This window comes from Sinocyclocheilus grahami, unplaced genomic scaffold (genome assembly GCF_001515645.1).
Source record: "Sinocyclocheilus grahami isolate Dianchi unplaced genomic scaffold, SAMN03320097.WGS_v1.1 scaffold470.1, whole genome shotgun sequence".
NCBI lineage: Eukaryota > Metazoa > Chordata > Actinopteri > Cypriniformes > Cyprinidae > Sinocyclocheilus > Sinocyclocheilus grahami.
In genome coordinates, this window is record NW_015505649.1 from 362,197 (window position 1) to 384,830 (window position 22,634).

At 37.9% G+C, this 22,634-nt stretch overlaps 1 protein-coding gene across 1 annotated transcript in view; it reads left to right on the forward strand.

Moving 5' to 3' along the window:
- LOC107553323 (ecto-NOX disulfide-thiol exchanger 2-like) overlaps positions 1-22,634 on the forward strand; it is a 273,927-nt gene that overhangs the window by 197,362 nt on the left and 53,931 nt on the right. Inside the window, exon 5 of the mRNA XM_016235520.1 lies at positions 13,694-13,849. Within this exon, the coding sequence (XP_016091006.1) occupies positions 13,694-13,849 (156 nt within the window). The remainder of the gene's footprint in view (positions 1-13,693; positions 13,850-22,634) is intronic.

The following is a 22,634-nucleotide window of genomic DNA, read 5'->3' on the forward strand; positions in this document are numbered from 1 at the left end:
GATTTTTCAGAGCTTTAGAAATGGCTAGATTCAAGTTGTGGCCAAAACATCCAAACCACTGGCAGGGGAAGGTGGTCTCACTCTCGAATGCCTTTTTCATGTTTGTAGCATTATCAGTTGTAACACTGACAAGATGCTCTTTGTTGATGCCCCACTCTTGCAACATGTTATCAAAAAATTCTCTGATATTGTCAGCAGTGTGGTCTTTGGAAAGAAATGTTTCCAGGCAATTTGATTGAAGTTTCCAGTCTAAGAGGTAGTGGATGGTGAAGTTTCCAGTCTAAGAGGTAGTGGATGGTGAAGCTGATGTATGGATGTCCGCTTCCTCCACTGCTGGCCCACAGGTCAGTGGTTGCTGCATACCATTTTCCCTGGGCTATACGCTTGCCAACTTCCTCTTTTAGACTGTTGTACATTCTGGGTAGTTCTGTTCTTGAGAAAAACTTCTCTGAGGGAATTTTGTAAAGTGGAACTGTGGTCTTCATCAGTTTCTGAAATCCTGGTTTTGCTACAGTGTGAATTGGTATCATATCTTTAGCAATATAATATGCTATGGCTTGATTGATTTCTTTGGCACGGTGAGATGAGGGTCCGTATGAAGCCTGACGCTGGAATGCCTCTTTGACTGTTGGCTGAACAATAGCTTCAGCTGAAGACGAACCAGCACTGCTAGATGCATGGCTGCTCTGTAAATAGAGAAAGACAGGAAAAAATTAAGAAAATAGAGAAGAAAAACATTACTCTATAACACTGAAATTTTAACATGTCTTGACATTTAAATGGGCATTCTTGACACATACTAACGTGTCTGTACAACACTAGTACTAAAATTCATATTATTATTATTGTCTAAATAACAAGCCAAGCCGGTGTTAACTATTATAGCTAGCTAAACATTTATAAAGGGCAAGTTCACTGGCACTTTGTGACAGTGTACGACTTTATTGCATTCCATCAACGTATAATTTAAATAATTATTCTAAAATACATGATGCAAACTTTAGCATAGCTAGCCTAGTGGAGCTCTAGCCAACTCTTAAACTACATTGAAACAAGTTAACATTACATGCTAATGAAAATAGTTTGTGTAACTTTGGCATCTTGTCATTCAACTAATTGTTTTTATGTGGTATTCAACACGGAAATGAGACAAAGTTTTATAAACTTACCTATATCTCTCTGAATTGGACTGGATGATTGTCACGGAGGTGAGTGAACATGTTAGACGTGTTCCTGTGTTTCGCTGCCACTTTCCGTCCACATGTCTTACACAAAGGGAAACTGTCTTCAACCAGCAATCCCTCTGCATTTTTTTGGAACCCAAAATATTTCCAAACCTCTGACTTCACCCTTTGAGAATGAGGATAAATCGTTAGCAGCGTTCCTCCTTCTGCCATGCTTCCTCTCTATGCGGGTACTGTTTACATCGGCATGCACACGCGTCTTCTGCTCCGCAGCACACACACACACATACACATACTGCAACTCCACATGGGGAATGGGATTGTTTAGATTGTTTAGAGTGCGCATGCCTACGCAGCATACACACAGTGTACTTTTATACGGTTGATGAAAAAGAAACTAATGAGCATTCTAAAAATCAAAATTTTGATCTATATTTTTTTGCGGTATTTTAAAGTGCCCACGATAACAATATTGTGCATATTCATTACCGCGATTTATCACATTACCGAAAACCGGCACATCTCTAGCTGTAACATGTGTAGTACAGCTGTACTGGGCAACGCTGGTAAAATAACGCTCCCCTCTCCTTCACTGATCTGCTCCCCGCTATGCTCTGCTCACATGCTCTGATGATACTGAATAAATATAATATATTGATATTTAATATTAATATATTTTCTCTCCAATTTTATTTGTCACTTTCATTAAAAGTCTTGCAAAATTACTTTGTATTATTTAATAAAATAATTTAATAAATCATTATTACAAAGCATATTTTGTTTCGGATTTCAGCCAAGTGCATCCAGAATTTTCTGTTTCGGCCCAGAATTTCCATTTCGGTGCATCCCTAGTACTTTGTGTACTTCACCTGTCACTGATGCTAGCACCCAAGCCTTATGATGTGAGAGGTGTAGGCTCTGGCTCGGCTCAATGTCCGCTTTTAGATACATAAGGTAGTTTCCGATATTGTTAAAAAACACCCGACCGACTTTATCACTGTGTAGATACTGATACGCCTCTGAGCTTTTCAAATTGTTCATCGTCTTACCATCACAGGCTAAGTTACTGAATCTACAAATGCTACCGTACGTGATACGAGGCCATCCTCCCAACCATCTACCGCGGAGGCCGGAGGGTAAAGGTACTGTTATTTCACCCTTTTCAAGTTCGTTGAAGTTGTGTTCCCACATCGTTAGTAAGTTTGGATTGCTAAATCTTGAATGACTGACTGTCAACTGTTGAATGAATGAGTGTCACGTCCCGCTTGTTTACTTCGAACCGAAAGATGCTCCCACTTTTGACGCAAGGCCTCATGGGGGTGTTGGAAACTTGTGGATAATAGTTTTTTTTTTTTTAAAGCCCATATTGAGAATCAACTGCTTGCTTCTTGTGAACTAATTGTTATTTGCAACATGCTTCAGCTGTATGAATTTTAAGCCTGGAAACCGTGCTTTAGACATTGCTCACTGATCTTGACCTGTCAATTTATGAACTTTTTGATATGCCACCTACAGCTCCTGTTTCAAATGTATCAGTCAATAACCAGCAGCCTGCAGTAGTCATGAGGGAATCAATGTCCTTTGCTGCTGATATGAGAAGAGTATTTTTCAATGTCTGAACAGATGGCATCTGAAATGATTTACTGTCAGAGTATTTAGATTTGGCAGATATCTGTAATTCAGTCTCTAATGTAGTGATAACCAGAAGTACTTGATATAGCAGAACATTTACACTCAATCCTAGAACCCTTTATCCATATTTAGCTTTTGTCTTGCAGCTCATTCTAACTCCTTCTGATACTAATACAGCTCTTTCCAGAGTTTTAATGTAACATTTTATTAGGCATTCAGTTTAACACAGTTCTTGACTCTGGGCATTGTTTGATTCTATTTACCAAATCTCACTGTTATACTAGTTATGGAGCTGCTATATTCACATCTGGTGTTGTTTGCAAACAGCTGTCTGGCTGTTAAATCCCTTCCCAATCTCAGTGAAATGAGGGAAGTTATGGTTATACAGGCCAAAATATCATCTGTCACTGCAGATCTTTGCACAGCTCAGGATCTGTACTCCGGTTTAGCGGGGTAAAGTGATTTCCAGCCCCCAGAATTCCTGCCAGTGTCAGGGGTGAATTGCAGTGTGAAACTGCAGATCTTCAGTTGCAGATTCCCCACAAAGACACGCTGACTTATTCCGCTGGGAGATGGTTTGCATGCCTCATTTGAGAATAGCCAACATGCCTCACGGGGTCTAACTGTGTCATTCTTCAGCGGTGCTGCTGAGGGGGGCGTTTGCGGAGGAAAGCGGAGAGTGCGGCAGCGGTCGCCAGCAGCTCTCCGCTGCTAAATGCCAGGCTGATATTTTAGACTCTCTTGCTCTTTTGATTGATGGCTGCCTTTTAATGCAGCTGCCCAAAGCGAATCTAGGTTTTAGAAGTATTGCATATTATTAGTGGAATATCCAACACTCATTCCAGTACAGCATCAATATTTAAAGTTTTCAAAGTAATCCCACAATAAATAATTGAAAAGCTGTTCTTGCGTTTTTGCCCAAAATTTTATTGGTTGTTTTTCTGTTTCTCTCGCATAATTTGAGAAGATGTCACTGTTAGATATTTGGCAGAATTTCATAACACTAGATACTACTACACAAGTTGTTCCAAACCTGTCTGACTTACTTTCATCTGTGGAACACAAAAGAACATATGAAGAGTTTGGTTCCAAAACGCTATAAATCCATTTAGAGTTTTCTTTACCAAGAAAGTGGCTAGATGAAAACCACTATTTTCTGTTTCAAACTTTCACATAGCATCTTTAGGTTATAATAACATAAAAAAAATTAAAATCCAGATTTAGATTTTCAAAGATTTATTATAAAATGTAATTTTTTCCCCAAAATGCAATAAATACATTACATTTTTTTTAATTCAAAATGCAATAAATCCATTGAATCAATATAAAAGTCATTTTTCATATTGAAACTGTTAAAAATACACAACATAGAAAGTTGATCCACATATGACAGCCTCTGAACTTGGTCAATACTAATCTTATATGACTCGGCAGATATCACATTTTGCGTAAAATTTAAAATTGACTTTTCAATACTGACAAAATACAATACTGATTTTGGCGGAAACTCAATTTTTTTTTAAATGGTGTTTATCACATTTTGGAACCAAACTCTTCATATACACATGCACAGCATTGTTATTGTGGGCACTTCAAAATGCTGTGAATAATTCTAGGTATTTTATTATCTGAATTGTTTAGATTTTTGTAATGCACCATAGCTTCTTTTCCGTCAAGTGGTTCAAATTTATAACATTCCACTGTGTGATGGACTGAGAAAGCAAATTGACTCTCTGACAGTAGGTGGCGCTTATAGAAAAGCAAAAACAGCCTGGTTACCCCGGTACACAAAATGCTGTGCAGATTTGTGTTTCTAACACCTGCACGTTTTCAAATAGCCATTCAGATTTTTGTATTCACTATTTCTTTATCAAACAACACCAAATACTTAAGTAATGATTATTATTTTTAAACATTTCACATTTTTTATGCATTTTTACATTTTAATCTGGATTAAAACATGCCTTTTCAGAAAATATATCTAGATATTGGTTGAAAATGTTCTGATTATTTATTATAATTCTTCCTAGATTTGCTCAGTGTTCCTTAGTTCCACATGTATGTATATAGCTTTGTTTGCATGCTTAGTTTTGTTTAATAAATGTACACCTTTGCACTTAGATCCTGCTCCTTGTTGTTTATGTGTTTTTCATGCGTACCAATTGATCCTTCGCAAAGACCCGCCCCCCTTAGTTACTGTTGCTATGTCCGACAAGCCATGGCGCTCTCTTGCCACACATCATGTTCTCACGCAATGAAAAATACATTGTGGAGCAAAGAGGACACTGACAGCGAGCTGACAGACAGGACAGAGCAGGTTACTTCTGGTATGAAACAAAGTCTCAGCTTTCAAATATTTACATTTTTTTTAAAGAAATTCAAACAATAAATACCATTTTGTGGCTCTTTAATGTGTGGTGACAGATCGCTGTAGCGTCTCAGTTCAAGTGGCACACAAACCTCTTCCTCTTTACTAGTTATAACACTAAATAAACATGAATGAACATCAGAAGGTAAGGAAAGACGTCAATACACGCCATTTTCAAGTTCAAGTCCACCGATGTTAATCTACTCTCCTGTCTGGTTTGTTTGTCGGACAAAATGGCAGATTCTGTGTTATGATTGGTCAGATCGCCTGTCAATCAAACTCCTGGCGAAGGGTCAGTTATTGTGATATAAAAATTTTATATCACATGACTAGATGTGTGACAGCCAATCAGAACATCGTTTCTTCATATGTGAAAGCAGGGAGAGGTGGTCATATGTTAATGTATTCTTGGTTGTGACGATTTCTGAATGAAACATGTTTGCAGCCTGGTTTTAATAAGCGATATGGGTGGACAGAGGAGGACTGGTGTTGTGAATGAGAGTGTGTTGACACAGTACACCAAACTCTTTTATTTCCCATGATTAGTCCCCCTTTACTTGAGCTTATCTATTTAAAGGGTATGGTATATCTTCTCATTTAAGAAACTGCTCAGAGTCTCTAAAGTTGGTAGTTTTCTTCTGGAGTAGTTGTTAACAGAGCTGAGACAAGAAAACATGGGTGTACTTTCCACATCTGTTATTCCTCCGGCTTGAGAAAATCCTTCCTGGGCTTTGCTCTGAGAACAAATGTAAATAATCTCTGTTAAGCTTTACTGCCCTAGGATATTCCCCTGCCTTTCCTCAATCTACACGATCCGGAGGATCCGGCGGTGGGAAACTGTGTGTATTTGATCAAACTACTTTTGATTAAACTAGGTCAGGTTCTAAACAAATGTATTGTTTTCTTTATCTAGAGAGGCCGTTTGTTTGTGAGGATCATCTGTCTTATAGGTGCCATGAATAAATATCTTTTCCAGCTCTAATTTTTTAACAGGCTGCTTCTCCTGGAGAACAGGCCTGTAATTTCTCAGCTTGCTTAATGTGCTGTGTGCCAGCCGAGAGCAGGTTCCATAATTCATCAGTCCAGCGCCTATTACCTCAGTGCCAGAGCACAAGCACTCTCTTGCCACACATCATGTTCTCACGCAATGAAAAATACATTGTGGAGCAAAGAGGACACTGACAGCGAGCTGACAGACAGGACAGAGCAGGTTACTTCTGGTATGAAACAAAGTCTCAGCTTTCAAATATTTACATTTTTTTTAAAGAAATTCAAACAATAAATACCATTTTGTGGCTCTTTAATGTGTGGTGACAGATCGCTGTAGCGTCTCAGTTCAAGTGGCACACAAACCTCTTCCTCTTTACTAGTTATAACACTAAATAAACATGAATGAACATCAGAAGGTAAGGAAAGACGTCAATACACGCCATTTTCAAGTTCAAGTCCACCGATGTTAATCTACTCTCCTGTCTGGTTTGTTTGTCGGACAAAATGGCAGATTCTGTGTTATGATTGGTCAGATCGCCTGTCAATCAAACTCCTGGCGAAGGGTCAGTTATTGTGATATAAAAATTTTATATCACATGACTAGATGTGTGACAGCCAATCAGAACATCGTTTCTTCATATGTGAAAGCAGGGAGAGGTGGTCATATGTTAATGTATTCTTGGTTGTGACGATTTCTGAATGAAACATGTTTGCAGCCTGGTTTTAATAAGCGATATGGGTGGACAGAGGAGGACTGGTGTTGTGAATGAGAGTGTGTTGACACAGTACACCAAACTCTTTTATTTCCCATGATTAGTCCCCCTTTACTTGAGCTTATCTATTTAAAGGGTATGGTATATCTTCTCATTTAAGAAACTGCTCAGAGTCTCTAAAGTTGGTAGTTTTCTTCTGGAGTAGTTGTTAACAGAGCTGAGACAAGAAAACATGGGTGTACTTTCCACATCTGTTATTCCTCCGGCTTGAGAAAATCCTTCCTGGGCTTTGCTCTGAGAACAAATGTAAATAATCTCTGTTAAGCTTTACTGCCCTAGGATATTCCCCTGCCTTTCCTCAATCTACACGATCCGGAGGATCCGGCGGTGGGAAACTGTGTGTATTTGATCAAACTACTTTTGATTAAACTAGGTCAGGTTCTAAACAAATGTATTGTTTTCTTTATCTAGAGAGGCCGTTTGTTTGTGAGGATCATCTGTCTTATAGGTGCCATGAATAAATATCTTTTCCAGCTCTAATTTTTTAACAGGCTGCTTCTCCTGGAGAACAGGCCTGTAATTTCTCAGCTTGCTTAATGTGCTGTGTGCCAGCCGAGAGCAGGTTCCATAATTCATCAGTCCAGCGCCTATTACCTCAGTGCCAGAGCACAAGCAGACCCACACCTGCTGCCGTGAGGCACATTAAAGGCCTCAACAGAGGGCCGCGTTCATCCCGCCTAACACAGAAGCATCACACATTACTCTTAAACAGCTAAGAGAGATGGGCTAGCGGCCTGATTCAAGGCTCTCACACTATAGATTTAAAGGAACACTCCACTATTTTTGAAAATAGACTCATTTTCCAACTCCCCTGGAGTTAAACAGTTGAGTTTTACCGTTTTCGAATCCATTCAGCCGATCTCCGGGTCTGGCGGTAGCACTTTTAGCTGTATGATGTCAGATTGGCCTTGCTGTGTTTCAGAAATCCAACCCCGAACTCTATAGCTTCCTGTACTTACTTTTGGTCGAAGGCAGATTTCCACTGCATGTGGCATCTGGCAGTGCGGCCAAGCAGCGTTATTTTTGTCTCTTCCATAGAGGACACATTGCTGCAGTCCCGATCTTCACCTTGACATGATCTTCTGCTGCACTCATGGATCTGTACTCTTTTTCGAGAGCAGGGGCTGCTTCCTTCCTAACTTTTCATGTAGGGCAGAGTCTCTTTTGGATGGGCATTTTGACACAGGCTGAGGCAAGTCTTACAAGACTTACTAGAGGATGTCCTGTCCTAAATAGATTGCCAGCGGTTTGAAATGTTCTGTATTCGTAGATGGTATTTCAGACTGTGGAGTGATTGACTACAAAAGCCTTTGAAATGGCTGCCTGGACTAGTGAGCTTTTTTTGATGTCTCCACACAACTCGAGTTTCTTTCTAATAGTGCTCTAATCTGGTTTGGCGCACCTGATTCTAATTTTAGATTTTGCAGAGATAAAAGTAGCGGTTTAGATTTTCCACATGTTGACGTCATATCTCCTTTGATTTGGGTTCAGATGAGGAGTTGGGTTTTTTATACACTTCTCTCTTCATTTGTTAACATGATGATCCGGTTTCCTTTTGTCTAACTCTTTTATAGTGTATGAATGCTGTTTCTTTGTCCTTCTCTTTCTTTCCATATGTTTGTCTGGTTAGCATGGCCCATTAACCCCTGATTATAGATGTCATAAACCATCTTTCTTCAGTGGTGATTCAAATATATACACTACCATTCAGAAATTTGGAGTGTGTAAGATTTTTTGAAAGTTTTTGACCCCTATGCGCTACAAGGCTGCATTTATTTGATCAAAAATACAGTAAAATATTGAATTATTTGTACAATTTAAAATAACTATTTTTTTTATATATATTTTAAAATAGAATTTATTGCTGTGATCAAAGCTGAATTTTCAGCATCATTACTCCAGTCTTCAGTGTCACACGATCCTTCAGAAATCATTCTAATATGCTGATTTACTGCTTAAGAAAAATTTCTGATTATTATCAGTGTTGTGCTGCATACATTTTTTAGGATTCTCTGATGAATATAGTCACTTTCGATCAGTTTAATGCATCCTTGCTGAATTTAAAGTATTAATTTCTTAAAAACAAATCTTAAAGACCCCATATACTGTATATAATGTTATATAAGAGCACTATTATTTAGAGCTATTTTAAAGAAGTTGTTTGTAATTTGACTTGAAAAGAACTCTTAATGTTTAATTAAAATACAAGTATAGCAATACTTAATTGCTTTTGAAAAAGTATTTTAAAATATGCGCCAGCAGAACAAGCCCTTGTTATTGAGCCTGTTTGAGAACCTGATGATTTACTTATTATTCCTTAGATTATAATGGTTTCCTCCGCACAGTAGAAATAAAGGAATCATAAGCTGAAAATGATGCAAGTCTTTCTCAGCAGTGCGTTCAAAACCTTGAGCTGTACCTCTTCTGTATCCTCATTTTATCTCCATTGCTTGGTCACAGTGGACATGCAGCTTCACAAGGATTTACCTCTGGTTGTTTTCTATGTGGGATCGAAAGGTGCAACTTTGAAAGTTTTTAACAGTCTGCTGTGTTCCTTTGGCTGTGATTAATATTTCTCTTTCAAAACCATATCCTTTGAAAAATCATTTTTTTACCCTTCAGATTTTAATACCATATGATTATAAGGGGTTTTCCTGTTCATCCACACGCATGAACTGTATAACTGCAATTAATGCATTTGATTGTTAATTATGTTTGCATAAAATGATCGATGTGATTGATCATCCAAGCATCCTGAGTCTTTTAAATTCAGCACAGAATCCTCTACGTTTAATTGCTGTAAGTAAAACTAACTCAATATAAATAAGACCTTATTTATTTAGAGCTAGTTAAAATATTCAGACTAAGTAGACCACTAGAGGCGAGAATGTGTTTCTAATGAGAATATTTGTTTCCTGCTTTTTCACAGATATTGTTTTCCTTTCATCAGACTCTCTTAATGATTTAACACATATCTTGTAATATCTGAAATCAAACAAGGCCTGTTTTTCGTAATAGATGAGAACAACAGTTGAAATAAAAAGGAAGTTGACTTTCTTGTTCCTAATAGATTATTTAAAGGAATAGTTCACTCAAAAATAAAATTATGTTGAAAGTTTACTCTCCCTCAGGCCATTCAAGATTATGAGTTTGTTTCTTCATCAGATTTGGAGAAGTGTAGCATTACATCACTTGCTCGTCAATGGATGCTCTGCAGTGAATGGGTGCCGTCAGAATGAGAGCCCAAACAGCTGATAAAAACATCACAATAATCCACACCACTCCAGTCCATCAGTTAACATGTGTGTTTGTAATAAATAAATGAATCATTAGGATGTTTTTTAACTTCAAACCGTTGTTTCTGAGTGGATTTTGATGTGAGAGGACAGCAGTGGATGGACTTTTTCACTGGAGGAATTGTTATTATGGATTATTATGGACTGGTATTTTAGCCAGAAGTGATGGAATAAAGTTGAAGCAACTGATGGATTTGTTTCTCACAAACACTCAGCTTTTCGATCGACAATCTGTTAAATGATGGACTGAAATGGAGTTTAGTGCTTGTGGATTATTGTGATGTTTTAATCAGCTGTTTGTGCTCTCATTCTGACGGCACCCATTCACTGCAGAGCATCCATTGCTGAGCAAGTGATGCAATGCTACATTTCTCCAAATCTGTTACGATTAAAGCAGCACTATGTAACTTTTTCTGTGTTCAAAATGTATATAATGAGCGAGTACATCATGAATTCATCTTCCAAACTGCGTTTTTGTCTTATTCTGAATCACTACGGTACACTTATAATAAGTACTTATATTTGGACTTTTGTAGCCTGGTCGGGTCGTCACCGCTGCGGAGGAACTTATACCTGCGTGAATCGCCAGAGACATGAACTTAGAGAAGTAGCTCCGGTCAGAATGTTCTTCCGTGGAATGTGTGCAGTTCTGTTTATTAACCGCTAGAGCGCCAAAAGTTACTTAGTGCTGCTTTAAGGTGTTTACATGACATAGTTTTCAACGAAAAATCTAACTTTTTTATGTTTTTTGACCGTTCATTTACACAACAATGGCATTATGAGGGCTTGAAAATGCACATTTTAGAAAACAAGTTTCAAAATGCACATTTTAGAAAACAAGTTTCAAAATGCACATTTTAGAAAACAAGTTTCAAAATGCACATTTTAGAAAACAAGTTTCAAAATGCACATTTTAGAAAACAAGTTTCAAAATGCACATTTTAGAAAACAAGTTTCAAAATGCACATTTTTGAAAACAATACAGTTAATGTCTCCGTATAAACTACAAAAACGCAAATTAGTGAAAACGGTGACATTATGCACATGCCTATTACATGTTCAGTCTATAGGAATGCGTATGTGCGCAGACGTGTAGTGTTTCTGTACAAAGTGACATCTAAAAACTCCTACATCTTGGATGGCCTGAGAGTGAGTACATTTTCAGCTAATTTTCATTTTGGGTGAACTATTCTTTAGCAAATCTCTTGACATTTCTGTCAATATAACAGTTACATTTACTAAAACAAAACCATGATCATATGTGTCCCTGGAGCACAAAAGCAGTGTTAGACACATCTGCCAGTTCAGAGTTTATCCTCACGCTCCAGCCCCAGCATCCTGTGAGACAGCTTCATGTCCAACAGCTCTTACAGACATCATGAAAGCGTTCATGTTTGCATATTTGATTTTCCTATGGCAATTAGCATCTGCTACTATCCTCTAATAGATTTTCTTAACACTAAATTAAGCTGCCTGATGTAGTAGAGTTGACCTCAAGTGTTGGGTCATATGAAAGCATTTTATAGATGAGATCAGTGGATTCTGGGCTTAGGTTTCTAGATTTCTCTGTCCTTTTATCGTGTTTCATAATACGGAAGGTTTTTTTCCCCTTTTTTTCTTTTCAGGCATGTTTTTTTTTAATCATGTTAAAAACATGCTAGCAACATACTAACAGCAATGCTAATCAGAGTGTTTAAGCTGTCTGTCACTAGCAAAGCTTAATGACTATCCTAGAACAGCATGTTAAATCATGCTAGCAACATACTAAAACATGTTAGCAATGTACTATTCATGTTATCAACAACATACTAGCAACAGGCTAATCATGCCAGCAACATGCTAATCAGGTTAAAAACATGCTAACAACATGTTAATCATGCTAGCAAAATGATGATCATGCTAGAAACATGCTAACAACACAGTAATCATGTTAGCAATCTATAGTCATTCTATAAACATGTTAACAACATGCTAATCATGCTAACAAAGAGCTGGCAACATGCTACTCATACTAGTAACATACTAATCATACTAGAAACATGTTAATAGCATGCTAATATTCTAAAAACAAGCTTGCAACATGTTTACAACATACTAATCATGTTAGCCACATACAACATGCTAATCAAGATGATAATCTAAGCTTTCAAACGTCAAGCTTTTTACAGTTGCTTCAAACTTTCAGGCTAGGCTTTCTCAAGCCAACTTCAGAGTTTGTTCACAAACTTTTCTCATCTAGTTTAGTTTATATTATAATATTAAATATGTATTTTATTATGTGTATATGGAGATATTAGGCTTTGAATATGAACCCTGAAACGTGTTCTTGCATTATTTACTTACAGTATGGTGTGTTTATTTACAGTGTGATTTACATCTCATGGATCGTTACTCTCAGAACTTTTTTGGCTATTTTTTCCCCAATGCCAGAGGCAGAGCTTGTTTATCTTATGTGGCTGCAAAGAAGGGAAATATTTGAAGTATGTGAGTTGAGTGCTCTTAGTAAGGTTAGACAGACGTATAAACTCTCCACAGGTGCAGGAGAGACCGCAGAGAGCGAGGCCTTCGTCATTTCCATTTCCAAGAGCTCCATGCTGTCATGCAGCTGTAGTCTAAACCAATACCTGTAAATGAAAGCCAGTGTTCACTTGTTTTTGCCCACAGATGGACCGCTTGCGCATAGTAACAAGCCAATGCAAACAGCTGGAGGAAAGAGTCAGTAAAAACCTATTCATTCGGAAAGCCTTTTAAATATGAGTTTGTTCACAAACTTTTCTCATCTAGTTTAGTTTATATTATAATATTAAATATGTATTTTATTATGTGTATATGGAGATATTAGGCTTTGAATATGAACCCTGAAACGTGTTCTTACATTATTTACTTACAGTATGGTGTGTTTATTTACAGTGTGATTTACATCTCATGGATCGTTACTCTCAGAACTTTTTTGGCTATTTTTTCTCCAATGCCAGAGGCAGAGCTTGTTTATCTTATGTGGCTGCAAAGAAGGGAAATATTTGAAGTATGTGAGTTGAGTGCTCTTAGTAAGGTTAGACAGACGTATAAACTCTCCACAGGTGCAGGAGAGACCGCAGAGAGCGAGGCCTTCGTCATTTCCATTTCCAAGAGCTCCATGCTGTCATGCAGCTGTAGTCTAAACCAATACCTGTAAATGAAAGCCAGTGTTCACTTGTTTTTGCCCACAGATGGACCGCTTGCGCATAGTAACAAGCCAATGCAAACAGCTGGAGGAAAGAGTCAGTAAAAACCTATTCATTCGGAAAGCCTTTTAAATATGTATTAGACTTATGTGTTTATTTATCTTCGAGGGAGAGTGTTTAGCTCTCATAGCTTTAATCCGTGCCACACCAGAATGGTACCAGCATGACTAAAGTGGCTTTTATTCACTCAGTCCTTTGTGATGTCCTCTGTTCTCTTTACCTGCAGATTTTGACCCCAGCCTCGGCATGATGACTGGAATTGCTCCGATGAACCCCATGATGCCCGGCCTTGGGATTGTGCCCCCGCCGGTTTCGCAAGACATGCCCATTGTGAAGGAAATCATCCACAGCAAGAGCTGCACGCTTTTTCCGCCCAACCCCAGTGAGCGTCTCTCTTTCTCTCTCGCTGACTCCACAGGCAGCATTTTAAGGCAACCTAAGATGCATTGTTTTAGCCAAATACAAAGGCAAGAGTCGCATGACTCCTTCGCTGAGAATACAATCTCAGAATATATTGCAACAAGCTCAGTTATATTGATTATGAAGAACTTTTATGCAATAATGCAATGCTGAAAATGATCATTACAGATTAGTAGAGTGTTAGGTTTAGGGTTAGTAGAATAAGTTGTCATGTACGTGCAAAGTTGATGGACCATTAAAATAGAGTGTTAGCAGATATTAAGCGGACAGTCTACTAATACTCTCTAGTAGATTGTTATAGTTAGTACAATGTCTAAAGAGGACTATCAAAATAAAGTGTTACAGCATATGGCATAATAGGATGCTTTCTGTGTAACCTTGTAAAAAAGAAGTGTTCTTAATTGTATTGAATGTGCACTTGTAGCACTTGTTGATGATACTTATAAAAACGTCTTCTGTTATCATGTTTTTACACACAAATTGTGTTGCTCTATCAGTATTCATTAAAAATAAATATTTTTAATGAAAGCCCTTGTGAAATAGAAGAATGCCTAATTGTTTAAATGTGCACTTGTAGTGTACTTAAAATCTTAAGAGTATATTTTAAAAAAATGTACTTAAAGATAATATAATGTTAAAGGTCACTTAAGTGCCCTTAAAGAGAGGACACTTTCATGAAGATGTTTCTTAACACACTTTGCACACTTAAGTGTAATTAACACACACACACAAGTGCACTTTGTAATAATGTTAAACGAAAAGTTTAAAGTACATTTTAAATCATTGTTTTAATAATCTTTTGTTTTCCTTTAAAGAAGTACAGTTGTTGTAGAACACACTAAACACATGTAAAATACTTTAATTTTATTATTATTATGATTGTGTAATTGTAAATATATGTAAAAACATGAGTTTCAGTAGAAATTAAAGTGTATTTTAGCTTATAAGATTTAAGTACATTTGGCAGTACACTTTAACCGTATTTCAAAGACAATGGAAGTAAATATGCTATTACATATAAAGATGTAGTGGGTCAAAAAAGCACTCCCAACTAGAATTAATTTAATTGTAATTACATTCATTTCATTGTAATTAACATGCATTTAAGTGTCTGAAAACATTCAATTCAGTTTTTCCCTGTAGATATATTGTTTTGAAGTATGTTATTTTCTTTTGTAAGTATTCTTTTCAAAAGTATGCTAAAGCATACTTCTTTATCACAAAGGTTTTTTATTTTTCAGAAACCGGTCAGGACGGTTAGGATGCCACCTTAGAAGTCAACTGCCTACTGTATGTAGGCCGTAGGCAGCAAGGCAGCTCACTAGGTTTGAGAACAGATCTTGCATCTCCCTCCATTTAACATGCATGCAATTATAAGCAGTATTTGTAACCCTCATGCATTTTAAATGACATTATTGACTTGAGCGATATGATCTGAAATGCTGACCTGAAGAAAAGTCTGATATAGCCATGAGCTACTATGCAACCCGTTTATGATTTAATATTATAATTCTATAAATATTTCGATCTCCACAGTCTAGCAGCGCATGTCACCTTGATGAGATGCAGATACGATTTTAAAAGCCAGCTGCCAATCAAAGCGTCAGACTGACGCTTGATAGAAAGGCTGTGTTTTTATTTGAGAGAGGAGCTGTCATGCGTTCTTTCGTGTTTACCCTTATATCTCCTCATCCCACCAGCTGAATAAGCTCATCTGAATTCATCTCCTGTCACAGAGAGAGAGGTCAGGCAGAAGAATGAAACAGGAGAGGGCTGTCCGGGGGCACCGGGGTGAAACTCTGACTGTAATTGGACAGTTGACCTCTAAGGAGACTGAGGTATTCTGGCATGTAAAATATGCCACACAGCAAGAGGAGGGTCAGAGGAGACCATGAGTACCTGAGAGAGTCAGTGTCCTTCAAACAGCTGAGCTCTCTGGCTGCGGATCACGCACCGCATGCACATCTGTAATCACAGGCTAGGTGCTCCCATAATGCTACGATCAGCCTCAACCGCAAAGTGTCCTAACCCTCCTCCCTAAAAGAGAGTGACGGACTGACACGCCTGCTCCGCACGCTGTAATATGCAAACAAACGATGTGAGACATTGATTGATGCCAAAGCGGGAAGATCGAGAGGAGAATTCAAAGGCCAACAAAACAATCCTCACCTGGCCTCAAGTGAAACAGCAATTACCAATGAAAGCAACTTTAAAGGGGTCATATGATGTTACTAAAAAGAACATTATTTGGTGTAATTCAATGTGTTAATGCATTTTAAGGTTAAAAAACACATTATTTTCCACATACTGTACATTATTGTTTCTCCTCTATGCCCCGCCTTTCTGAAACACGTAGATTTTTACAAAGCTCATCGGTCTGAAAAGTGAGGTGTGCTCTGATTGGCCAGCTATCCAGTGCTTTGTGATTGGCCGAATACCTCAAGCGTGTGACGGAAATGTTACGCCCCTCACCATACTGTGATGCCATGTCCCGGCACGACAAGACAAAACCAATAAAACCCATTATAAAAGAGGCATTTGTTGCATCCAGTGGGGATATAATTACGGATTATAATGACTTGAAGCGCCAGACTGTCCTTGCAAAGTTGGAGTTGCCCCACTTTATAGAAACAGAACCGGCATTGTAGTCTACTCTCCCAGGAAACAGTCCTCGTTCTCCATAAAATGCGCTGCACACATCTGAATATTTGGGTTGAAGTGTTCTGGAACAGTGTTGTAAATACAACTTAACCACTGAGTTCTAGTCGTGTCCTCTTTTGGAAGACCAAACAAAGTAGTTTCGCTTTCACAACGAAGCACACAGCGTCTTCACGACATGGCGGCGGCAACAATACTACAGCGAGAATAAAAGTTACGCCTTCTTTCTTTGCGTGAACATTTGTGCGGCGTAATGCAAATCTTCCCACATAGTGACATAGACATGTGGGGGCGTGTTAGAACGAGCTGTTTTAGGTAGGCGTGGTTGACTCTTAACTTTTATAAAGAATATCTCTTTGGATTTGAGACTTTAGTCTTTGCAACTTTACAGATCTTCTTTATGCACCAAGAGCTTGTAACACTCCAAAGAGAAAGGAAAACTTGAAATCGCATCATATGACCCCTTTAAGAAAGTTTGCAAAAGAACAAAGACTGAACAACAAATAGAGGCTCTGTTATAAAACCAAGTAAACTGCCTAGGGAGGCAGCATTTTAAGATATGTGCTGTCTCTAAATTTAAGGGAGCATCGCATGTTTCCTTTGTGGTCGGGGTAAGGGAAACCCTAGATAATATTTAGATAGTATTTGGCCTAATGTGCTGTGGTTTTCATGCTTAATATAATATTGTGCTGTTGGCAACATGCTAATGCCAGAATCAAGTCGAGTTTTTCATGTGGAGTAATAATTGGGTGCTTATGACAGGGGTCTTCAAACCATTTTTGGACCCCAAAATATGATGATTCCCTTGCAGAACCTCCTAAAATATACAGTATGAGCATAAATTCATTAATTTTTTTGTATAACGACCCATTTGCAATGTGAAAAAGAAAAATATTATGTGTAACATATTATGTGTAAAATATTAACTTTTTTTAAGTTTCTATTTTTTTTCTCTATATACTCAAACATTTAAATATATATATATTGGATTCAAAATACAGTAAAAACAGTCAAATTTGGAAAAATTATTTCTGTTCAAAATAATCTGACTATGTTTAAAACATTTTATTTATTTCTGTGATCAAAGCTGAATTTTCAGCATCATTACTCCAGTCTTCAGAGTCACATGATGCTTTAGGAATCACTGCTGGGTTTCCGTTGAGTAGTGATAGAATGTACCAAAACAGAATGAAATACTAAAATAATGACAAAACTACTCAAAGTTATATTAACCCATTACCTCGTGATGTTTATGCAGATTGAAACTAGTTTGAGTTAGTTGTGGTGTTGTTTCTACTAATTCAGCTAAACTGGACAGAACTGTGGCTAAGTTTCAAGAGCAATCTTTTGTGTGTGTAATGTTGTGAAGCCTCAGTTCGGTTTTCACTTTTAAGGTTTCTCTTTAGCTGGAAAAATGTTTTGAAAGAATGTTTGATCGTCTGTAAAGGAATCTGATTTTCTTTAGCAATGTGGCCTTGTCATCATTCACCAGGATCGATTCTTCAATTGACAACAGAAGCAGCTTGCTGTATATTGATCCTAGAATCGCAGCACAACAACACGAAAAGCCCGGCTCATATTCCCTCTGCGGATTAGAAATGAATGAAACCTGGTCACTCCTGCCTTCCCTTCTGGACGGATCAAGCAGCACACGGGTAGAACAAAGGCTCATGTGATTCTGGGATTGTAGTTTTTAATGATGAGAAACTTGAAAGAGATGGCCACTGCGATGAACGCAGTGAACACTGTCTGATGAGATTTAAGCATATCCATAAACACGAGCATCTCCTCTCATCTCGTTCAGACAGAACAGGCTATCATGCACATATCTCGCATTGTAACGAGTCTCCTTTTTTCCACACCAGTCCGTGCAGAAGTGGATTTAATAGCTGGTGACAGCTGTGCTCTCCTGACTACGCAATCATTCATGGTTATTCTCACCTCAGATGCCAGAAAAAATTACACAAATCCTTTTCCCAAGGGCCCGCGATGGCTCATGCCATTTAACATGAAATTTTACAAACTCGAGCCTCTCTACATCAGCACCCATTCTCTAATTTGTTGCAGGAATCTCTTTTCCTGGTTAGCCCATTTTCATTGCTTGTACGCCCTTCCTTTACTATCTTTGTCAAAGTCATCCACTCTTTTCTCTCTGTCTGCTCTCATGCCCTTCAAGGCACAGTATGATGGGAGATATCAGCATTTATACCATATGTCATCTATCAGTGCTTTTTAAAGGGCAGTTGGGTTGGCTTTGATTGGAGCTGTATTAAAAACACACAGGCTTATTGCTGTCAGCTTCACCCCTTGTTATGTATTAGACCTGACCGATGGGGATATTTGAAACCTCCGTGTTTTCTTCAACTCGTGGGTTCTCGGTGGATCAGCGCAGAGCTAAGCTTAAATCTTTCCTCGCCTGACGTTCTAATAAGGAGACAGACTGCTCCTCTTGCAATTATGCTGATTTCTGCTTTGTGTTTCTGTCACGGTCACATATTGTGCTGTAATATTCAGTGGCCCTAAAAATGTGTTTGGTAATCGAGTCACACTTAAGAATATGTGAATGTCATTGCATTAGATAGGAAAGAAAATCAAACAAATAATGTTGAAGCCTTTTTAACTTTTTAACTTTTCCTTTAAATAACTGTTTTTGGTGATTTTTAGTGGATGTATGAAGTCAGTTTTTTTTTTAAAGAAATTAATACTTTCATTCAGCAAAGACATAAACATTTATAATGATAGAGAATATTTTTATTTCATGTTAATGTCATTCTTTTGAACGTTCTATTCATCAAAGAATCCTAGAAAAATGTTTCATAGTTTCCACAAAAATATTAAGCAACTGCTTTCGACATTGATAATAAAAATAAATGTTTCTTGAGCAGCAAATCAGCATATTAGAATGATTTCAGGAGGATCATGTGACACTGAAGACTGGAGTAATGATGCTGAAATTAAAAATATTTTTTAAAAATCCTATCCTACAGTTAAAATAAACCTATTGTTGTTGTATTTAAAATTAATTGACACAAGGATTGATATTTTGTTGCAATGACTTTCAGACATTTTTATGACTGGCATGTGACCTTTGCCACTGTTGTTTTAGTAGCTGACTGATATGAGCCTTTCGGCTGGTGCTGATATCTAGAGTGCAGGGTGCTGAATGGCTAAATATTAGCCTATCTAATGAATCTCTCTGAATAATATATATCTATCACTAGTTATTTTGGACCAAACCTCCATAGTTACAATAAACAGATGCATTATATTTGTATTATTATTTAAGCAGGTTAACAAACTAAATGTGTCTGTTATTGATGATGGATCTGCTCCACAGTCTAACTCTAGACTTCACACCTTCCCGACCCATCAGTCTTATTCTGCAGCTCTGCACAGCCCCAGCTTGACATCACTCCATCTCAGCATCGCCACCGCCACCTCATTCTAGTCTACTGTGCTTAATAAATGGCCATCGACCGCCTTTCACTCACTGTCGTTTGAAAGGCCTGGCTCTCTGAAGGACACTGAGTTCTTAGAGAGAGCACGAGACCAAGCATGGCAAATAGCATCCGTTTTTTCTGCAGAGCCTGGAAACCCACAGACCGCATGAAAGGATAGCAGTGATCCAGTGTCCAGTTGTGCATGCACCTTCACTGTCAGGTCAAGCTGCATATGCTGCCTTTCACTGGCTTCTAAACCTCCAGTCTGCCCTGGCTCTGTGCCTGAGACTGACCTTTATATCAGGCAGAGCTCTCTTCTTCCAGCAGCCGAGAGGGCCGTGTCACTGTTTCTGCTTCTGGAAGACTCAGTTGGCCGAGGGCACTGCCAGTCTGGCCTGTTTCCACACTTCAGCCCACTCACAACACATATCACCCACAACTCGCTCAGCTACACCCGCCTGTGCCTGCAGAGGCCTTTAACCTCACTTATACACACGGCTGCCTAAAATAACTACTGGCAATGACTGAGATAGTCGCTTTTGTTCCTTAGAATCAGTCTTAAGTATTATTTACTTAAATAGGATTGAATTTTAAATGTGCTTTTATTTTTATATTTTCAGTTTTCACTTTCATTTTGTAATTGTGTTATGTGCTTTTGTCTTTTTTATTACTTTCTTTTAATATTTTTTTCATTCTTGTTTTCAGTTTTCAATTTAACACTTCAACTTATTTGTTTCAGTTCAGTTTTTTTCATAGATAGATAGATAGATACCGATATATTAAGATTTTTTTCTTTTAAATTAGCATTTTTAGAAGGTTTAGGTTCAGTAATTTTCTTTTAATGGCAATGAAAAGGTTATTATTCAGTTATTAAAATGCCTTTTTTTTATGTCTAATGTTATTTTCATAGGAACCTGATAAAATGCTCATTTAAAAGAAAAATATCAGACAGACTCTCAGAGGTTTTTACATATTTATCTGAAGTCTATATATATATTGATTACAACATTGATTACAAAATATATGTATGTGTATGTATATATACATGTATGTGGAGTGAGAGAGCATTTTTGTACATAACAGGTGGTGTTATTGAATGGCATTGATGGCATTCAACTCTGATGGCATTTTGTGAGGTTGGCACGTTCAAATCTATACTCAATTCTGGGCATTTTAGGTATTTATTGTTTAGTGTTTACTTCATAATTAGAATTTATAGGCAGTATAGGTGTGTTCAAATCAAACATAGACACAATTGTTGAGAATCATAAACATGTTTAAATGTTTCGCTCCAATCTAGACAACATAATTGGACATCAAAGACACTTTCAAGTCAATCTCAACAATATTTCTGGGTTTCACGGGCATGTGTGAAGACTTGAATCAAACCTAGACTTCATATTTGGGCATTGTGGACTTGTTCAAACCAAACATCTTTAAACATTTTTGGGCATCATAGATGTTTATAAACCAATCTAAAAGTATCTTAAATCATCAGACTTGTTTGAATCAAAACTAAACAAAAAGATGGTGTGATTGAATGTTGTAATCAAACCTCACTGGCTTTCATTTGCTGTTCAACCTGACCCTCAACAGCATTTCTAGATTTCAGAACGTGTGAATGCTTGAATCAACCTTAGACACTTTTATGCATCACAGACTATTCAAACCAAACATCTTTGGACATCATAGGTATATTCCAGGGGTAGCCAAGTTCGGTCCTAGAGAGCCGCAGTCCTGCAGAGTTCAGCTCCAACCCTAATCAAACACACCTGAACAAGCTAATCAATGTCTTCAGGATTACTAAGGCTATAGGCAGGTGAGTTTTGTTTTCAGGGTTGGAGCTGAACTCTGCAGGACTGCGGCTCTCTAGGACCGAACTTGCCTACCCCTGGTATATTCGTTTCAAACTTAGTATTTTGGGACAACCTAGACAAAAAACAAAAACAAGCATTATTACACTTTCCAACATTTCATCGCAATGTGTGTGGAAATGCAAATACTTATGATGCTGAAAAAAACTATGCAGCTTACTCTGTTTAGACATTCTGTGATGTTCAAAAATGCTATCATTGTGATTATTAAAACGTGCCTTAAAATTCTAAAAATCTTTTTAGGTTCAGTATGCTTGCTTGAACCTTGCTGTGAAACCCAGAAATGCTGGAACGTGGCTCAGCAGGTGTTCAGACACAGCAATTATGTAGACGAGATCCACAATACCACCACTGCAGATTTAGATTGCTAAGCATTATAATGAATAAAAGTAAAGAAAGAAAGAAGTGGGGAAAAACATAGTGAGCATATATAGCTCTCCTGTGGAGAAAAGCCTGTTTAAGGTGCTTGTGATCGCCACAGGCTTCCTACAGAGACACTGTCCTGCTCTCCTCTTTCAAGAGGGACAATACGCAGCAGGTAGACTGTCAAGCTGAGTGAAGACTGGCTTTTGAGAAGTCAGTTCATCTTATCTGCAGTCTCACTCTCCACACCCCACTCGAGCAAACAAAAGACCCAGGACGACTTCTTTTACCATCTCACGAACACACATCCAAGTCAGGCTTCCTGTGCAGTTCTGGAGGTCTGTGACTAAAACACATCTGGGGTTTCACAGGGCAACATGCTTGTTAAGATCAACGCTATATATATATATAT